General features: G+C 34.9%; 1 protein-coding gene across 7 annotated transcripts; it reads right to left on the bottom strand.

Moving 5' to 3' along the window:
* Positions 1–3,816: 3,816 nt before the first annotated feature.
* LOC127144461 (uncharacterized) lies at positions 3,817–13,459 on the bottom strand. Of its 7 annotated transcripts, XM_051080434.1 has the most exons (5): positions 13,224–13,459; positions 13,033–13,117; positions 12,847–12,946; positions 9,785–12,600; positions 3,817–4,365 (listed from the first exon to the last, which is right to left on the bottom strand). In XM_051080434.1, exon 4 carries the CDS (start codon positions 11,049–11,051, stop codon positions 9,999–10,001), a length of 1,053 nt encoding a protein of 350 aa, XP_050936391.1. In that variant the 5' UTR covers positions 11,052–12,600; positions 12,847–12,946; positions 13,033–13,117; positions 13,224–13,459; the 3' UTR covers positions 3,817–4,365; positions 9,785–9,998. The 7 variants fall into 7 exon arrangements, 3 of the variants coding, with proteins under 3 accessions (XP_050936391.1, XP_050936390.1, XP_050936389.1); XR_007816113.1 differs by lacking the exons at positions 9,785–12,600; positions 12,847–12,946; positions 13,033–13,117; positions 13,224–13,459 and adding exons at positions 5,466–5,565; positions 5,652–5,736; positions 5,843–6,153; XM_051080433.1 differs by having other exon boundaries at positions 13,033–13,459.
* Between the last annotated feature and the right edge of the window lie 7,255 nt (positions 13,460–20,714).

The following is a 20,714-nucleotide window of genomic DNA, read 5'->3' as shown; positions in this document are numbered from 1 at the left end:
AAGAAAGGGTTTGCGAGCCGCGACTAAGGAGAAGATCGAAAGAGTAAAGTATGAGAGAGAAATTGTTATTTTTTACAAAATAAAATTATTAAAATTTAAATTTAAATGGACCTTTAATGTCGGTACTCAAAAGGGCGGACCTTTAATGTCGGTTTAAAATCGATATTAAAGATTACTTTTTAATGTCGGTGGAAAACCGACATTAAACATCCACCTTTTCAAAACCGACATTAATGTTCATTTATCATTTTTCTCAACCGACATTAAAACGTATATTTTTTCTAGTGTTTACATGAATTTGCAGAAGTTGTTTGAATTAGTTTGTAGTTGTATGTAATGAATTTTGCATATTTTCAGTTTTTGGTGTTTTCAGTTTTTTTATATTGTTTGAGGTCGATCAGGTCACATATATTGACGGGCTAAAAACGTCAAGAATAAAGTTTTGTTGACGAGTAAAACCCGTCAATAGAAGGGCTATCTTGATGGACTGATCCACTTTCTTGATGGGCAAAAGACGTCAACATCACCTTTCTTAATGGCCAATCCCATCAAGAATAGGTTTTTAATGACATGTTTTGACCATCAAGTAAACTAGTTTTCTTGATGGACTTTTTAGTTTCCTTGATGGGCAAAACACATCAAAGTCTTCTTTCTTGATGGCTAATACCATCAAGAAAGGGTTTTTTATGGCACATGTTTTGGCCATCAAGAAAACGAATTTTTTGATGGACTTTTTAGTTTCCTTAATGGGCAAAAAACATCAAAGTCTTCTTTCTTTATGGTCAATACCATCAAAAATTGGTTTTTTATGGCATGTTTTGGCCATCAAGAAATAATTTTCTTGATGGACTTTTCAATTTCCTTGATAGGCAAAAAACATCGAAGTTCCCTTTCTTGATGGCCAATACCAAAGAAAGAGTTTTTTGATGACATGTTTTAACCATCAAGAAAACTAGTTTTCTTGATGGTCGAGCTTTCTTGATGTCTGCCTACATGATGGGCAAAAACCATCAAGGTAGATATTTTTTGACGTGCTTTGCACATCGAAGAAGGCCAAATTTGTAGTAGCCTCCCTAAAATCATGCCTAATACAATGTGGTCTATCTTTAATTTTGCCAATATACCGGAATTAAGGGAAACAAAAATAGAAGATTCACCAGAAGACAATCAATCGGAACGTTCATGGTCGTAAAAATCTTACCTTCCTCACATTAGATTCATAAGATTATGCCATATACATTTTATTTCTTCGCTCTAGTCTACCATATTTTCGTAATACTTGACCAGTACATCAAATTAAAACGTGATCACTACACATGAAACAGATATCCGTATAATATATGAAACAATAATTTAATTTAATATTCATCCCTCCTATATACAATCTACTAGTGAAGACTGTATACGATATGAGTATTTTCTTTGAATTTTTTCTATGGCTTTACAACGAGTGAAGACCGTATTCGATGGTAGATGGATTGAGTTCTTCCAATATATTGACTATCGCCTCGTTGATGTATATGTTCCAGTTTCATCCTCGTTTCAAGAATTTGTAAATTGCATCCAACGTAGACTTTTTCCAAATTCAAAAGTTGCTATCTCTAGGTTGACCGTTTACTGGAAAGATTGCAAAAATTCGAACCTCATTCGGATTGTTGATGATAAGGATGTGTCCTAGATTATGTTGCTCATATCGAAATTCCCCGACAATGATATACTTGTTGTCGTTGACACTGTACCTGCTACTGTGATATTGGAAATACCTCGTATTTGAGTAGTGAATTACCTAGAACCGAAGACTCGCGTAGTGAAAATGTAATTATTGACCTTAATGCATTTGAATCATCTCAGACTGGTATATCCATTAGAGTTGGATCAATGTTTAGGCAAAAATTAGTTTTGAAGAAAGCTATTTATATGCTCGCTTTGAATAATAGCTTTGAATTAGTTACTATTAGGTCCAATCGTACATCATTCGATATTACATGTAAAGATCCATCTTGCCCTTGGTATCTACGTGCTTCGGTATTAAAAAAAAGGTGATATTTGGATAGTCTGTAAACTCACCGATACACATCAATGTTCTGTTGACGTCGTGAAGAATGATCACAAACAAGCAACATCCTGGATTGTATCTGAGTGTACGAAATTAATATTTAAAATGAATGACAAGGCTCCATGTCGTCCTTCGGATGTTATAAATTATATGAAGATTCACCACGAGTGAACGTAAGCTATGATAAAGCTTGGAGAGGACGTGGAATTATTTTGAATTCCATTAGGGGTACTCTAGAGGACTCGTATGCCATGTTGTCTGCTTTTCCGGATGCATTAATCCGAAACAACCCAGGTAGAAAAATCACAAATACTTCGTATTTTAACTAGTACCACACGATCAATCTAGAAATACATGTGATTCTAGACTACTTTATTTGACTGTTTTTTGGTACATATACAGCTGAAGAAGCAGATGATGAAGGTCGGTTTAAATTCTATTTCATGGCACTAGCTGCTTCAATTGATGCATGGAACTACTGCGTACAAGTTATTTCCGTTGATGGTGCAGCCATGAAGAACAAATATCTTGGTACGCTCATCTCTGCTTGTACTATTGATGAGAATTCTCATCTCTGTCGTTGATTCAGAGAATGATTTGTCATGGGCATGGTTTTTTCGGGACCTTAATTAAGGCCACTTTTGGGAAATATAATGAAATGGTAATTGTGTCAGATGCTCACAAGAGTATAGAAAATGGGTTTAATGTCGTTTATGAAACAGCTGAACATGGATTATGTGCATTCCATTTGTTGAAGTACTTGAAAAAGAACCATAAATCACTTCCCATGGAGGACTCATTCAATCAGTGTGCCAAAGCTTATACACCACTGGAATTTCAATACTACATGAGGCAACTCAAACAACTATCTCCATCAATGAGGCATGAGTTGGAAGCAGTGGGAAGACACAGGTGGGCTAGGGCATTTTTTAGGAGAAAAAGATACCAGGTTATTACAACCAACATCTCTGAAAGTATGAATTCTACCTTGAAAGAAGAACGAAAATTGCCTGTAATTGGGCTTCTAGAATCAATTCGTAGTTTGGTTAAAAAATGGTTCTACAAACATCGTACCAAATGGAGTTTCCAACGCAAAACTTTCAATATATGCAGAAGATATGATTCGAGAATCTTTAAGGGAAAGTCGCTCAATGAACATAAGTTATTTAATATTCTATAAATGCAATAAATATGTATTCACTTGTTTGTAAATGATATTTTTATACTGTTTTGACAAATATATCCTGTAGACCAACATGAATTTGAAGTTCACCATCGTAAGGAACAATTTGTTGTCAACATTTTAAATCGAACATGCTCATGTCGTCAATGGGACCTTGATTTGATCCCTTGTTCACATGCATGTATAGCATTGTCCACAAGGAATCTTAATCTTCATTTGTACACTGATAAGTTCTACTATGTCTCAAATTTGATAAACATGTATAAGAAGGGAACGCGTCCTATTGGTAGTGTAAACCAAATTAGGAATACGCACCAAGGTGGCAATGATGGAATACTTCTACCGCAAGTTAAACGTCTAGCTAGAAGACCGAAAAAGAAGAGGTTTACTTCATTTTTAGAGAAAAAAGCCACTGTTCGTTGCAGCAGGTGTGGTAAAAAAGGTCACAATTGTAGGTCTTCTAAAGAACACATTTAGTAATTTCCATGTTTAATAACTTAAAGTTCTAATTAGTTTATATTTCCTTTCTAATTGTCTATATTCATAGTTATATTTTGTTATCAAGTGGCTTGAATGATTCGTTCAAATAAGATTGGTCTTTTGTTCATTTAAATACAAAGTAATTCTTAGAATGTTGACGACTTAGGTATGTTGACTAAATACATTATGTCACACCCCCTCCCGGACTACCTGCTACCTTAGACCGAAAGATGGCGTGAAGCCGACGAACAACGCTTTACTGTACCTGTATCAGTCGACTCTTCTTAAAACTTTCAAGTGATGAACTTGCCAATCTAGTATATAAACTATTGTACATGCCACAAAACACAGCGGATCCTAGGCTAGTCAAACACAGCTAGTCAAACACATACATGAAGTGTACCTCAAAATTTACCGATTTCATGAGTAAACCTAAAGACACCTTAATCAAAATATAACCAACAAAATTTACACAACTACAGCTTCTAAAGCTTATACAAACTGTGGAGTATCTATAACATACAAGGGTGTATATACACCACAACACAACAGACTCTATGCCGAACTCAAAACACGTACAGGCAATCGATAATGAAGCTTCCGCAGACTAAGGCAGTCTATCAGGCACCGGGAAGTCGATCTCTACCTGGAAAATGGGTAAAACATTTTGGAAAGGGTGAGCTATGAAGCTCAGTGAGTGACTCAGTTTAAAACTATGAATTTAAAGATAAGAGCACGTGAAAACTTTACACATATAAATCTGTTTATACAAGTCGCAAATGTAAATGTGTAGTAGTAAGAATAGCTTCCTTAAATACTCAGCATGTTCATCACTGAAATCTAGCAAGGCATATCAAGTATATCGAAGCATTTTAACTAACATGACGAATCTACGTTGTGTAGGGTACACCTAGTACAACAACGTTTACAAGCACTACGATGTAGTGGGGCCCACCCAGCACTCCCATCATCTTTGTCGTAGTGGGGCCCGCCCAGCACTTACGACAGCATCGTTGTTACGGAGTACACTCAACGTCAACAACGGAATCTAACCAGTGTGCACACGGTAATTTCTAGCCTCAGGCTCAAGATCTCAGTCATGTAGTTAATGAAAATTTCATAAATCATCTTTAAATATTAAAACATGCCTGCTTATAAATTTTACACAAAGCTCGAACTTTACTCAGCTCTTACGTGGAAAATTGTAGTTCTTAAAACAAAACTTCATACTAATTCATGCTTTGCTTAAAATATTGTGGTTTAAATACTTTCCAAACATTTAATATCTACGTGCTAGCATAAATTTCTTTAAGAAATCTAGTCTCCAAATGTATACTTGAAAATAGTCATGAAATTCAAATACTTTTCATGGCTTCGTAAATAAACATTTATCGCATTCAATCATAATAACAATTATGGAAAATATTTCAAAGTTGGTTTTGTCACTCACAGTCTTGGGCTAGATCCTTGGTCTATAAGCTCGGTTTAATTCTTCTCGGCCTACCAACAACCCAACCGAGTATTAAAACTCTAAACATTCTGGTTTCCTAAAGATATACATAACATGTCGCACCAAAGATGACGCTCACGAAAACAAAGCTTAAGAAATAAAATCCTATTTCAACAATTCTCTAAAATTTCCAGATTTCTAACATAAATTTCAAAGGACTATAACTTTCTCAATACTTAACCACAATGAGTGTTCTTTATATCCAAATCTTCATTTTGAGATCCTCTAAAACTTACCTGAAGACATATAAATCTGATTCCCCGTGCATAAACACATATAACCCTCAAAACAGAACCACTTCCAAAATCGCGCGCACACGACCTCTTTAACTTGTCCCTACAATTTAACTGATATTTAGTCGTTTTTGGTTTACAATTTCTTCATGAAAGTTGTAGCAAATTGAATAATCTTTCCAACCATACCAAATAGAGATTCTAACTCCACCGATATACTCTGAAATACAAGAAAAACCAGAGACCTCCTGATTTCGAGTGAAAACCAACTGCCCTGTTTTCTTCATCAAAAAGCACCAAATGAATATCCGAATTTGCTCCAACGTTCTTCATAAAGTTTGTTTAAAAATGAGTTAACTTTCAGTAAATGTAAATCTCACCTCTTAATTCCTTTTGAAGAGTTCAAACCGAATTAAAAACCAGTGATGTGCAGAATGAACTAAAATTCAGCCATGGATACACTTTGCTTGAGTTCTCCTCCTCTTCTTCAACCTAAAAATTCTAGTAAAATTTATCTTCTTCTTCCAAACTCTCTCTTAGAAGTTCTCTGCAAATTGAAGAAGGAAAAAGAAAACAAAAAATGGAACTTGGATGTCTTCAAAATCTTGGCGGTGAAGGGAAGAGAAGAAGGAGAAGAAAAGAAAAAATGAAATTTTCTTCTCCTTTTCTTCTTTTTATCCTTTCTTTTCTTTCTTTTCTTTCTTTTCTTTACTTTATTTAATAAAACTATTTAATATAAATATATATATATATATATATATATATATATATATATATATATATATATATATATATATATATATATATATATATATATATATATATTTACACTTAATTTCCATTTTCTTTTTCTTTTTTTTCTTTCCACATTTAAAGAAATTAAACCAAGAAAATATCGGGTTTACAACTTACCTTCCCTTTAGAAAATTTCGTCCTCGAAATTTAGAATGTCCTTAACTGAAAAGTATCGGATATCTCTTCTTCATCTGATATTCTGGTTCCCAAGTTGCCTCCTCCGCTCCATGATGTCTCCACAAAACCTTTATAAGTGGAATCGTTTTGTTTCTCAAAACTTGTTCCTTTCTGTCAAGAATCTGAACTGGTTCTTCAACATAACTCAAATCTTCTTTTAATTCAACGGGTTGCTCTTGCAACACATGTGATGGATCTGGTATATATTTTCTTAACATGGATACATGGAAAACATCATGTATTCGTGCAAGTTCTATTGGCAACTTAAGTCTATACGCTGCTGGTCCCACTCGTTCCGTTATCTGATATGGCCCAATATATCTAGGACTTAACTTACCTTTTCTTCCGAAACGAATAACACCTCGCCATGGAGATAATTTCAAGAAAACTTAATCTCCAACTTGGAATTCTAGGTTTCTTCATCGCATATCCGCATAACTTTTCTGTCGATCTTGGGCTTTCCTCAGATTTTCTCTGATCAACTTAATATTGTTTGTCGTAATCTGAACCAACTCAGGACCTACTAACTTCCGCTCTCCCACTTCATTCCAGCACACAGGAGTTCTGCATGGTCTCCCGTATAAGGCTTCATATGGTGCCATACCGATACTAGACTGATAGTTATTATTATAAGCAAACTCCATAAGTGGCAAGTAGGTATCCCAACTTCCTTTAAGTTGTAGGACACATGCTCTCAACATGTCCTCTAAAGTTTGGATGGTCCTCTCGGACTGACCATCTGTTTGGGGATGAAAAGATGTACTAAACTTTAGCCCTGTTCCCATTGCTTTCTGTAAACTAGGCCAAAATTTAGAAGTAAACCTCGGATCCCTATCTGAAACTATGGACACTGGTACTCCATACTGACTCACAATCTTATCAACATATAATCTCGCTAGCTGGTCTAACGTAGATGTCCTTTTAATCGGTATAAATCGTGTCGTCTTGGTGAGTCTCTCTACTATTACCCATATACCATCATGTCCACTGGATGTACGAGGTAATCCAAATAGAAAATCCATAGTAATATGCTCCCATTTCCACTCTGGCACTGGCAAAGGATTAAGAAATCCTCCTGGCCTCTGTCTTACTGTTTTAACCTGTTGACAAATCAAACATCTATCAACATATTCAGCTATCTCTTGATTCATTCCAGACCACTAATAAGTCTTCTTTAAAGTTCTGTACATCTTGGTGCTACCTGGATGCATAGCGTAAGCTGAACTGTGAGCTTCTTCTAGAATAGCATTCTTAAGCTCACTGATATTCGGAACACATAATCTTCCTTGTTTAACAATGGCTCCATCTATTCTCAGCTCAAACTCCACCTCTAAGCCTTTCTTGGATTTCTCAAACTTCTTCTGTAAATTACTGTCTTCTTACAATCTCAGTTACTAGAGAAGACCGAACCTGAAATTGAGCTAAGAGACTTCCTGAATCCTCTGTAGTTACTACTGCCTTGGAACCTCTTAACTCATTCAACAAAGCTACTCGAATACCACACAAGGCACTCTTCGGACGTCTTGACTTCCTACTTAATGCATCTGTTACTACGTTGGCCTTACCTGGATGATACTCTATAGTACAATCATAATCTTTAATCAGTTCTAGCCATCGCCTTTATCTCAGATTTAGCTCTTTTTGATCAAAAATATACTTCAGACTTTTATGATCTGTGAAAATATGGCACTTTTCCCCGAACAAATAGTGTCTCCAGATTTTTAGTGCTAAAACAACTGCTGCTAGCTCAAGATCATGGGTAGGGTAATTACACTCATGCTCCTTCAACTGCCTTGAAGCAAAAGCTATTACATTCCCATCTTGCATAAGCACACAACCTAATCCTAGCCTTGAAGCATCACAATAAATCACATAGTCCTTCCCTATTACAGGAAGTGCCAAAATAGGTGTTGTAACTAGTCTTTTCTTCAATTCCTGAAAACTTTGCTCGCATTTATCTGACCACTCAAACTTAACATTCTTCCTTGTCAAAGCGGTCAAAGGCAATGCCAATCGAGAGAAATCCTCAATAAAACGCCTATAGTATCCTGCCAAACCCAGGAAACTACGTACTTCTGTGGCACTAATTGGTCTTTCTCAATTGACAATTGCTTCTACTTTTTGTGGATCGATACTAACTCCTTTTGCTGAAACTACATGCCCCAAAAATACTACTTGTTCCAACCAGAACTCACATTTGCTGAACTTAGCGTATAACTGTTTTTCACGTAGAGTCTGTAGAACAATCCTCAGATGTTCCTCATGAGATTCTCTGTCAATCGAGTAAACTAATATATCATCAATGAACACAATCACAAACTGATCTAAATACCGATGGAAGATCCTGTTCATAAGATCCATGAAAACCGCTGGCGCATTCGTTAAACCGAATGGCATAACTCGAAACTCATAATGCCCATACCTCGTTCTAAATGCTGTCTTAGCAATATCTGATTCTCTAACCTTCAACTGGTGGTATCCTGACCTTAAGTCAATCTTAGAGAACAACACTGCTCCCCTTAGTTGATCAAATAAGTCATCGATGCGTGGTAAAGGATACTTGTTACGTATTGTAACCTTGTTTAACTGTCTATAGTCAATACATAATCTGAGGGTACCATCTTTCTTTTTCACAAAAAGCACTGGTGCTCCCCACGGCGAAACACTAGGCCTGATGTATCCCTTGTCAACTAGTTCTTGTAACTGCATCTTCAATTCTTTTAGCTCGCTTGGAGCCATTCTATACGGGGCCTCTGAAATAGGTGCTGTTCCTGGTAATAATTCAATGGTGAACTCAATCTCTCTATCAGGTGGCAAACCTGACAGATCATCTAGAAATACATCAAGAAACTCTTTCACCACAGGAACATCTTCTGGCTTTAGCTTTTCTCTCTGCACTACTACGATGTGTGCAAGAAACGCTGTGCAACCCTTCCTCAGTAATTTCTCAGCTTTCAAAACTGAGATTAAACTTCTAGAAACGGCCTTCCTCATACCTCTAAAAACCACTTCAGCAAAGCCTGGTTTTCTGAAAACCACTTCCTTCCTATGGCAATCCATAGATGCATAGTGAGCAAATAAGAAATCCATCCCCAAAATTACATCTAACCTCTGCAACTCTAGTGGTAGCAAGTCCACTAGCAAACTGATACCTTCTACTAAAACTTCACAATTACGTAACACCTCATTAACAAGTAAAACGTCACCAACTGGAGTGTATATAGCTAACCCCTCAGATAAAGGCTCTAGCATCCTATTCAACTTAGTCAGAAATATACTAGAAACAAAGGAATGCGTAGTACCTGGATCAAATAAAACATCTGCAGGTACATTACAAATAAGAATCGTACCAGTAATAACGTCTGGTGCGTCCTCCGCTTCTTGTTGAGTCATAGCATAGACTTTTCCCTGTTGCCTCGGTCTTCCAACAACTCCCTTTTGCCTTGCACCACTGGTGCCCTCTGTTGGAACCACTGAAACTCTCGATTGCTCAACTGTCTGGGACCCAACTCCCTGATCTCTCTGAACTGTCATGTTCAACTGCGGACAATCTTTCTTGAAATGTCATGGCTGTCTGCACTGGTAACATACACCGGCACCTACCAAACACTGACCCCGATGGTTCCTGCCACAACTCGTGCATGGTGTTCGCCTGACGGTACTAGCAATGGACTCCTGACCTGGTTGCGATCTTACTGTTGATCTAATGGGTTGACTAGGTATTCTCTGGCTCTGTCTCTGAAAAACACTACCATGACTCACGTTCCTCGATGCTTGGCCTCCAGAGCGATTCTTAAAATCTTGACGGCTTGAAATATTTATCCCAGGCGTGAACCTCCGCTGCTCACGGCCTCTAAATCCACTAGCTGTTGAAGTCCCACGACTAAGCTCCACTACCGATTTCTCTTCTGTTATACTCTGCTCCACACGAAGGGCAGTCTCCACTAACTGAGAGAAATTCGTCCACTTAGCAATGGCTGTAACTGGGGTACGTATTTCAAAACGCAACCCTCTTTCAAACCTTCGGCACCTGTCACTCTCAGAAGCTACAATAACGTCAGCATACCGTGAAAGCTCGGTATACTTCCTCTCATACTCAGCCACTGAAAGTGATCCTTGTTTCAACCCCAGAAATTCATCCCTCTTGGCTTCGCAGTATGTGCTGGGATAATACTTATCTTCGAATATGCCTCTAAAAGTCTGCCAGTCTAAAGCACGTGCATCACTGCGTCTTACTAATATAGATTTCCACCATCCTTCAGCCTCTTTTTGCAACAAAAATGTGGCCAATCTAACCTTTCGCTCCTCAGGACAATTCATCACATCAAAACACTTTCCAAGCATATTCAACCAGTTCTCTGCATCAGCTGGATCTGTGGAACCTTCAAACACTGTAGCCCCTAACTTCTTCAGCCGTTCAATTCCGTATGCCTTTTCTGGATCAATAGGCTCTGCTCTATCTGGCCTTCCTATTTCCTGTGTAGTTCTCGCAAACTGCTCATTTCCTGCCCCACCTCGAACTCCTAGGGTACTAGATTCCCCTACAGATGGACCTTGGGTAGGACCTTGCATCCCGTCCTGATTCTGCCGGCGTCGTCTACCAGTACGTGGTGGCATGACTCCTATAATATGTCAACACATTAGACATACTATAAATACTTAACTCAAATGCATGATACTAAATGTCTACTCACGTATTAATAATAATTGGACTCACTTCTACCCTTACCTAGACCATACTCCACTAGTTCCCTTTAAGCTAACTTGACTTTCAATTATTTACTTTCCAGTTTCTTCTTAGAGCTAACCGCTCTACCTTAATTCCCATGGAGCAAACTGCTCTGATACCAAGTTGTCACACCCCCTCCCGGACTACCTGCTACCTTAGACCGAAAGATGGCGTGAAGTCGACGAACAACGCTTTACTGTACCTGTATCTGTCGACTCTTCTTAAAACTTTCAAGTGATGAACTTGCCAATCTAGTATATAAACTATTGTACATGCCACAAAACACAGCGGATCCTAGGCTAGTCAAACACAGCTAGTCAAACACATACATGAAGTGTACCTTAAAATTTACCGATTTCATGAGTAAACCTAAAGACACCTTAATCAAAATATAACCAACAAAATTTACACAACTACAGCTCCTAAAGCTTATACAAACTGTGGAGTATCTATAACATACAAGGGTGTATATACACCATAACACAACAGACTCTATGCCGAACTCAAAACACGTACTGGCAATCGATAATGAACCTTCCGCAGACTAAGGCAGTCTATCAGGCACCGGGAAGTCGATCTCTACCTGGAAAATGGGTAAAACATTTTGGAAAGGGTGAGCTATGAAGCTCAGTGAGTGACTCAGTTTAAAATTATGAATTTAAAGATAAGAGCACGTGAAAACTTTACACATATAAATCTGTTTATACAAGTCGCAAATGTAAATGTGTAGTAGTAAGAATAGCTTCCTTAAATACTCAGCATGTTCATCACTGAAATCTAGCAAGGCATATCAAGTATATCGAAGCATTTTAACTAACATGACGAATCTACGTTGTGTAGGGTACACCTAGTACAACAACGTTTACAAGCACTACGATGTAGTGGGGCCCACCCAGCACTCCCATCATCTTTGTCGTAGTGGGGCCCGCCCAGCACTTACGACAGCATCGTTGTTACGGAGTACACTCAACGTCAACAACGGAATCTAACCAGTGTGCACACGGTAATTTCTAGCCTCAGGCTCAAGATCTCAGTCATGTAGTTAATGAAAATTTCATAAATCATCTTTAAATATTAAAACATGCCTGCTTATAAATTTTACACAAAACTCGAACTTTACTCAGCTCTTACGTGGAAAATTGTAGTTCTTAAAACAAAACTTCATACTAATTCATGCTTTGCTTAAAATATTGTGGTTTAAATACTTTCCAAACATTTAATATCTACGTGCTAGCATAAATTTCTTTAAGAAATCTAGTCTCTAAATGTATACTTGAAAATAGTCATGAAATTCAAATACTTTTCATGGCTTCGTAAATAAACATTTATCGCATTCAATCATAATAACAATTATGGAAAATATTTCAAAGTTGGTTTTGTCACTCACAGTCTTGGGCTAGATCCTTGGTCTATAAGCTCGGTTTAATTCTTCTCGGCCTGCCAACAACCCAACCGAGTATTAAAACTCTAAACATTCTGGTTTCCTAAAGATATACATAACATGTCGCACCAAAGATGACGCTCACGAAAACAAAGCTTAAGAAATAAAATCCTATTTCAACAATTCTCTAAAATTTCCAGATTTCTAACATAAACTTCAAAGGACTATAACTTTCTCAATACTTAACCACAATGAGTGTTCTTTATATCAAAATCTTCATTTTGAGATCCTCTAAAACTTACCTGAAGACATATAAATCTGATTCCCCGTGCATAAACACATATAACCCTCAAAACAGAACCACTTCTAGAATCGCGCGCACACGACCTCTTTAACTTGTCCCTACAATTTAACTGATATTTAATCGTTTTTGGTTTACAATTTCTTCATGACAGTTGTAGTAAATTGAATAATCTTTCCATCCATACCAAATAGAGATTCTAACTCCACCGATACACTCTGAAATACAAGAAAAACCAGAGACCTCCTGATTTCGAGTGAAAACCAACTGCCCTGTTTTCTTCATCAAAAAGCACCAAATGAATATCCGAATTTGCTCCAACGTTCTTCATAAAGTTTGTTTAAAAATGAGTTAACTTTCAGTAAATGTAAATCTCACGTCTTAATTCCTTTTGAAGAGTTCAAACCGAATTAAAAACCAGTGATGTGCCGAATGAACTAAAATTCAGCCATGGATACACTTTGCTTGAGTTCTCCTCCTCTTCTTCAACCTAAAAATTCTAGTAAAATTTATCTTCTTCTTCCAAACTCTCTCTTAGAAGTTCTCTGCAAATTGAAGAAGGAAAAAGAAAACAAAAAATGGAACTTGGATGTCTTCAAAATATTGGCGGTGAAGGGAAGAGAAGAAGAAGAAGAAAAGAAAAAATGAAATTTTCTTCTCCTTTTCTTCTTTTTATCCTTTCTTTTCTTTCTTTTCTTTACTTTATTTAATAAAACTATTTAATATATAAATATATATATATATTTACACTTAATTTCCATTTTCTTTTTCTTTTTTTTTTCTTTCCACATTTAAAGAAATTAAACCAAGAAAATATCGGGTTTACACATTACATTGTATTGACCTGTTTTAAATTCATTTATAGTTATGTTCAAAATCCAATGTATTTCAACTTACTTAATAATTATCAAATAAGCTTGAATTGATAAGTTTTGTATATCTAAAAACAAATATTTTAGTTCAACAAAAAATTTATAGATTTAATGTAAGTAATCCAATAAAACAATCAATATTCCAATATATTATAGACCCTTAACAAAAAAGCTTAAAATGAATATATCACTTTGACTTAGATGCAGATCAAACGATGGCCATTCTGAGGATAAATTCTCTTTATTCTTCCTTGGAGGAACTACTTTCCTCTTAAAGCATCTATCCATATTCTCGTTGAAACTGGTGTAACCTCTCTATACTCTTTAGCATTTGATCTTTTCATTCACAATCCTTCCTTTGTGGGTTTCAGCTAAGAAAAAAAAAAGGAAGTCCATTAATAGGATAACAAGTTATAAATTACGTATAAACTATGACATATGCTTACATGTTTTAGAATAACCCTCGCTACTGGTCTATTTTCCTTCATATTTGAAAGTCTATCATTACTCGGCATTTTTTCTATAATCTACAAGTTATTGGCAAACAAGATTCTATATTAAGTATGTTATTACCATTTTCGAAATGTTAAACCTAGATTCATACTAGATATGTTATCACCTTGGCCATATGTGGTATATCTTTAATTCTGCCAAATGCTGGTTGCACATTCTTCAACATTCTTGGGGTTGAATTCAATGAACATTGACCTTGTGCATTCTTTAATATTTCTCAGGTATTAGTTAAAGATACCATTCATATACAACAATTCACATCTTTTGAAGGAATAGGTAGTCAAACAACACTTACAGCCATTCACATCCTTATAAGCCACATTTCATATACACTCTAATTGTTATCTGAATTGCTGAAATACAATAGCCATACATTCATTCAATATTATACCTGTCCATTCATTAACTGATATTCATAATGATAAATGTCTCACAGCAACCCATTCAATTATATTCATAATGATAAATGATATTCAATGATAAATGTCTCACAACAACCCATTCAATGATATTCATAATGACAATTACTCAGAATAACACTGTAATCAACATATACTATGTAATTACCATAATTCATTACAAAAAACAGTACAACTTGTAGATAACCCAAAAAAACTTTCATATCATCGATTGCTACACACTTCCTAGTATGGTCAGCCTACTACCACAGTTAAAGGTAAAAATTCAATATAGTTTATATTATAGTCATTAAACTAATAGTCACTTAGTATAACAAACATACACACATCCACAACTATACTGTTCTTCTCCTGTGTTCTTTCTTCTTGGTCTCGTCATATATAACACTTTCATCGATTGACCGTATCAGCCTGTTTATCTCCTCAAATGTTTCCTCCGTGGCCTATTACAAGTATGTACATATATTAGTCTATGTATTATACACATCTTCAACAGTTTCATTTTTTTTCTTTACCTTATACAGTGAAGAATCTTTATCTTCGGCTGTTGGTGGTGTCTCTGATTTTGCTACTTTAGATTCACCACCATCTTGCCCTCTCGAACTTTCTGCTCGACTTTCATCCATAAGCCCTTTTTCGTCTTTGTCTTCATCGTCATCCCTTTTTCCAAGCACCATTGGATTGCTTGAATCCAAGTTCAAATCTTCAACATCATCTTCTTCTTGGTCCTCGTCCGCCTTGTCAAGGTGCTCTTCAAACGCCTTTGCTCCCTACGCAACAAATACAAACCAGATACACCGTATTTATTAAGATTTAGATTCATGCACACAGATTATTAAAGTCTACACAATATGCTTACCATAAATTTATGGGTGTATTGGCCACCCGAAGAACTACATTGTTGGCTCCTTATTGCTTCTATTATTCCATTCATCTTCTGCCCTAGTTCTTCAAATCGATTATTCATTTTCAATTCTACAGATTTAAGAAACTCTAGAATACCTTCCGCACTTGTCTCCATCCTTTTTTTGGCTATTCTCAATCTTCTCTACCATTTTCGTCAGGACATCAATCCAACTTGAAAGGGCATGCCTATATTCAGCGAAACATGGGCTATGTGGTCAGAATTCTTGGTCTTTTAAAGCTCATCTTCTGCTTCTTTGAGTATATCTTTTTCTATCTCGATGAATGGTGCAAAGTATGGCATTCCTACTTTAGTTGGGGTTGCGAGCATAGGGGACACTTCAAGCTGTTTCAAAAAGGAACAAAATACTTTATAAACAAAACTATTATGAATATATAAACTACTACAAATTACCAGATTTACATACCGTTGGCGAATCGAAGACTTTCTGTTTTAAGTCCTTCCATTCGGGTTGTGTGTCAGCTACCCAATTTATAATCCCAGGGACTTCATTGAAAATCCTTGTTGCAAAGAAGTTGGGTGGAGTACTTAATGTTGGGATTACCTCGTAAGCCCAAGCAAGAATGGAAAAAATAAACCCCCCCATCGAAATCCCCGTTTGCCCCTTGCTACAAACGACCCTATTCATGAAGTCCACTAAGAGTTCAAAAGCAACTCTACCCCACGGGTACCCGTCAAATACTTCATCATCATCTACCATAATGATATGATCTCACTCTACACTTAGACATTCTTGCTTAGGGATCAAAAAACTTTCGCAAAAATACAATTTGGCCACTTTTATCCTATCATCATCTGTTCCAGTAGTACTTATATTGAACATAACGTTCAAGTACTACCTCATCACAGTTTTAAGATTTTCAAAATATACCCCTTTTAGCCGCCCACCACCCTTTATATCCTCATGGTTAATATCAGGAATCTCATTGCATTTTAGGCCAGTTATAAGCACAAATTCTCTCAATCCAAACCTCAAAACTCTTCCTCCTATTAGAAATTAAAGCTGACTAGTCGATTTAGGTTTGCACATTTGTTGAATAAGGTGCAACAACAATTGGGAGGATTGGTTTGGTATGGAGAAGTTTAGAAAGTGCCCAAATATGCCCTCCCTAAACCTATTAATCAGCCTATTTCCAAGATTTTCCTTAATTTTGCCTACTACTGTGCTCTTAATGTGTAGATTGATTTTTAAAGGCTCGTTTCTCCTTTCAGAACACATTAAGTAGACCGAGTCCTAACATTGATTTGAAAAAATTATCAGTAACCACACATATATCTATCACATTTAATTGATTAACACTAAAGATATACTGTAACTAGAACAAATTAATCTCAGACCATGAATACATTCAATGTAACAGAACATGGTTTACATTCGTAATAAAAAAATACTGTTTAATTGGATGCACCATATACACATATCTCATAATGAAATTCATATACACTCAACTAATAAATACACTGTCAACATAAAACACAGTCAACATATATAATTGAATACACTGTTAACATAAAATAACATACAACACATTCACACTTTTCATTCTCAATTTATTCATACAGTGTAATTAACTACATTGCATACAACCAAATACCCTAAACATACAAAATACAGAAGCCACAAATTCAAAACACATACAACAGAAGTACCATATAATACATTTTCAACACTACAAATACAGAGTTGTGGCTACAAAAATACATACCTCAGATTTTTCCGGCTTCATTGGGGCCTTTCCCTTCCTCCTTCTATCTTCTCTTGCCTTTTCTTCTTTTTTAATAGCCTTCACCTAGTTTATAAAACCAAAATTTGAGGAATGTACGTAAAATAACATACACCAAATGAAAATTATATGCTTACTTTCTTTCCCATTTCTGCAACCTTCTCTCTTTTCTTAGTATCCGTTGGTATTCCACTCGTTGATGAATTCGAATCTTCACCTACGGAGGTCTCCCCTTCCTCTTCTTCATCTTGTTCTTCTTCATCTTGTTTTTCTTCATCTTCTTTATCTTCATCTTGTTCATCTTCTTCTACTTCTTCATCTTCTTGTACTTTTTCTTCCTTTTCGCTTTCGCTTTCAGTATCTTCCTGTTTGTCAAAGTTATAATGAATTTATATACTACATAATTCATCCATAACAAAGGTTTGACTGTTATACCTTTCCTTCAACCTCTTTTTGTTTTTTTTTCTTCACCTTTCCCTCTATAAACTCACTTCCTCGAAACCTAAACACGTAACAATATAAATAAAAGCTTTTTTTAGACCTAACAAGTCATTGAAGAATAAATATGCACTTTACCAAACTTTTAATCCTTTGTTTCTTCTGGACATTGACATCTTCTTTTTTCGTTTCAGTCCTCACCCTCTTTTTTGAAGTTCCTGGACTCTCTTGCTTGCCCCCGGAACCTTCTCCCATTATATTTTCTGTTCTCTCATATGCATAGAAAAATCTATAAACATCTAGAACTTGTGTATAATTTCAAAAAACATGCATTTGTACCTCCTCAGAAGAACTCGACAGATTTTGAATTCCAGTTGCCAATGATTTTCTAGAACCAGTGATCCCCGCGGCTCTTAACCGATCACTTGTTCTTGTTTTGACATCTCCCTTCTCCTTTTTCATCTTTATATTATATACAATTTAAAAAATTTTCCAAGGCAATATATATTCGCCCTTTATTTTAGGAAACATAAATTAAGGAAATAAAATATAAACATGACTTTCTATAAATTTAACATGACTTCTCTATGCCAGTGGAAAGCGATTTGAAAATTTGAAGAACACCTTAAAGAACAAAAAGAAATGTGGGTGGAAAGCCATTTGAAAATTTGAAGAATGTTAGAACTAGAGAAAATTTGAAGAAAATTTTGAGAACCCAATATTTTTTATCGATACATGTAGAAAACAGAGGAAAAATTCAAAGGTTGAAGAAGGAACGTAACAACTCACCAATACTTTGCAATATATCTGCAGAGATCCAACGGAAGGTTGAAGATCGGTGGAAAGAGATCGGTGGTGCAAAGCAATCGATGGTGCAAAGAAGGGCGTGCAGAGCGATAGTGGAAAGCCTTGAAAATACGGAAGAGAAAGCGATGGTGGAAAGCTTTTAAAAACTTTAATAAATGCGGGTGGAAAGCCTTAAAGAAGGAAGAGGGAAGGAAAAACTAGGGTTTTCTTGGAGAAGTGGAGTGGTTGCATGCAGAAGATGTGATGTTTTACAGAAGATGGCTTCTTTTTTTGGGGAAAAATTAGAAAATTGAAGTGATGCATGTTTATAATTACAGTGTATTTGTGGATTTTCTTGCTATTGTATTTAGGAATTTATACCATAAATTAGGTAGGGGCATTTAAGGTATAGTTGTCCCATTTATTATGTGGAAATTAACTGTTTTGCTATTTTGACAATTTAAAAATAAATTTGTCATTTATCCAAAGTAAACCTTATATTTTGCTATTCTTCTTGTCGCCCCAAATATAAAATTATAAAACTCAAAAACCAAATTAAAACAAAACTCATATTTTTAAATATTTTAAACATAAAATTAACTATGTTGGAATACTCTTTTTTCGTTTAAACTGATTTAATTGTAAAATAATTTTTATCCTAAAACTATAAAAACAAATTATTAAAATTTGGAAATTATCCTACACATTATATCAAATTATCCTACACTTATCTGCTTGTCTTATATCTAAATTATTATCTAAAAATAGGAGTAAATGTGTGAAAGAATGAGAATAATATTTGTAAGACTTATAGCAAATGACAAAAAATTCAAAGATTTGTAAATAAATTAAAATAAATCATGCAATATTATCACTAATCTTACACGGTTATCGATGATGTAATATAAATACAAACAAAAACAACCAAGAAAAAACCTAAAAAATTAGATAGACTCGTACCCTGTTTGGATTAATTTTTGAAATGTTCAAATTTTAGAATAATTTATTTTAAGATAAATTGAAGTCTTCGACATTATTTTAAAATAACTTTTAAAAAAAATGAAATTATGAAATAAATCATTCTAGAGAAAACACATGCAACAAAATTTTAGAACACATGTTTATTTGGTGTTTAGTGAGAAATCCATCCCAAATATCTATTTTTCTTCCATTATTTTTCTATTCCTTTTGCCTACCTATTTTTCACTCCATCATTCTTTTTGTTTTTTGTTTTTTATTTTTAAATACTTTGAATATTTTTTTCAACGTGTGTTCATATGTATTTAAATATAGGGATTACAAATGTTCCTCTCTCCCCAAATCTACTTCACATTAACATATGTGAAAGAAACCATGAGGATACGTCAATGAAGAAAATGATTGTTCAGTTCGTGAAATGAAGATGAATGAAGAACGTAATCGAATTGCACACCTTTTTATTTAGTTCATATTATATTGTCTCAGAAAAAAATTAGTGATCTTATTTATATTTTGTTATTGAAAATCAATTATTTTTTTATGGTTATGTATTTACATTTAGTGATATTTATGTTTCTAAAATTGAATTGTCTAAAAAAATTAATAAAAATAAAATTAATGTTTAGTTTTAAATAACTAAAAATTAATAATTTCAAGATAACATGCCATTAATTTTAAAATATACTTCCAAAAAAAGATTTAAAATGTTTACTAAGATAATTTGACCTAAGTATAAACATTGTTAGTATAAAACAAACCAAACACAATTTTGCATATAAATATTTATAAAAAGTTCAAACCAAATATATAGGTCTTTAGATTTTAAATTCATTTTATAAAAAAATATTTTTTTAAAAATGTATTCTTGAAAAAAAAAACATTTTTTTTTTATATGCAAACTAAACAGACCCTCAATCCGATTATTTGTTGTTCTATAGCTTATATATTTGGAGGAGATCATAACTTTTTGAATTGACAATGCTACCTTACGTCCTCGTTACATTGTTAGTGATCAATTTGTGCTTTTTGATACTTTTATATCGTTCGAGTTGACATGGAACTTCTAATTAATGAGAGTAATCAAGATAGCATTCCACTTTAAGACGATGCTTGTGGCATAATGCTCATTTTCGTACATATACTTTTTTTAAAAGATTAGAGGTTCACAATCATACATTACGTTGATAAATAAGGTGTTCATTGAATACAAATCA

Source organism: Cucumis melo, chromosome 12, assembly GCF_025177605.1.
Source record: "Cucumis melo cultivar AY chromosome 12, USDA_Cmelo_AY_1.0, whole genome shotgun sequence".
Taxonomy (NCBI): domain Eukaryota; kingdom Viridiplantae; phylum Streptophyta; class Magnoliopsida; order Cucurbitales; family Cucurbitaceae; genus Cucumis; species Cucumis melo.
The sequence above is the reverse complement of the archived record's forward strand: the minus strand, read 5'-3'. Positions and strand labels throughout refer to the sequence as shown.

What these genes read in the sequence shown, in the direction of transcription:
- LOC127144461 (XM_051080433.1), bottom strand. Translation starts at nt 11,051, where the DNA reads ATGCCACCACGTACTGGTAGACGACGCCGGCAGAATCAGGACGGGATG.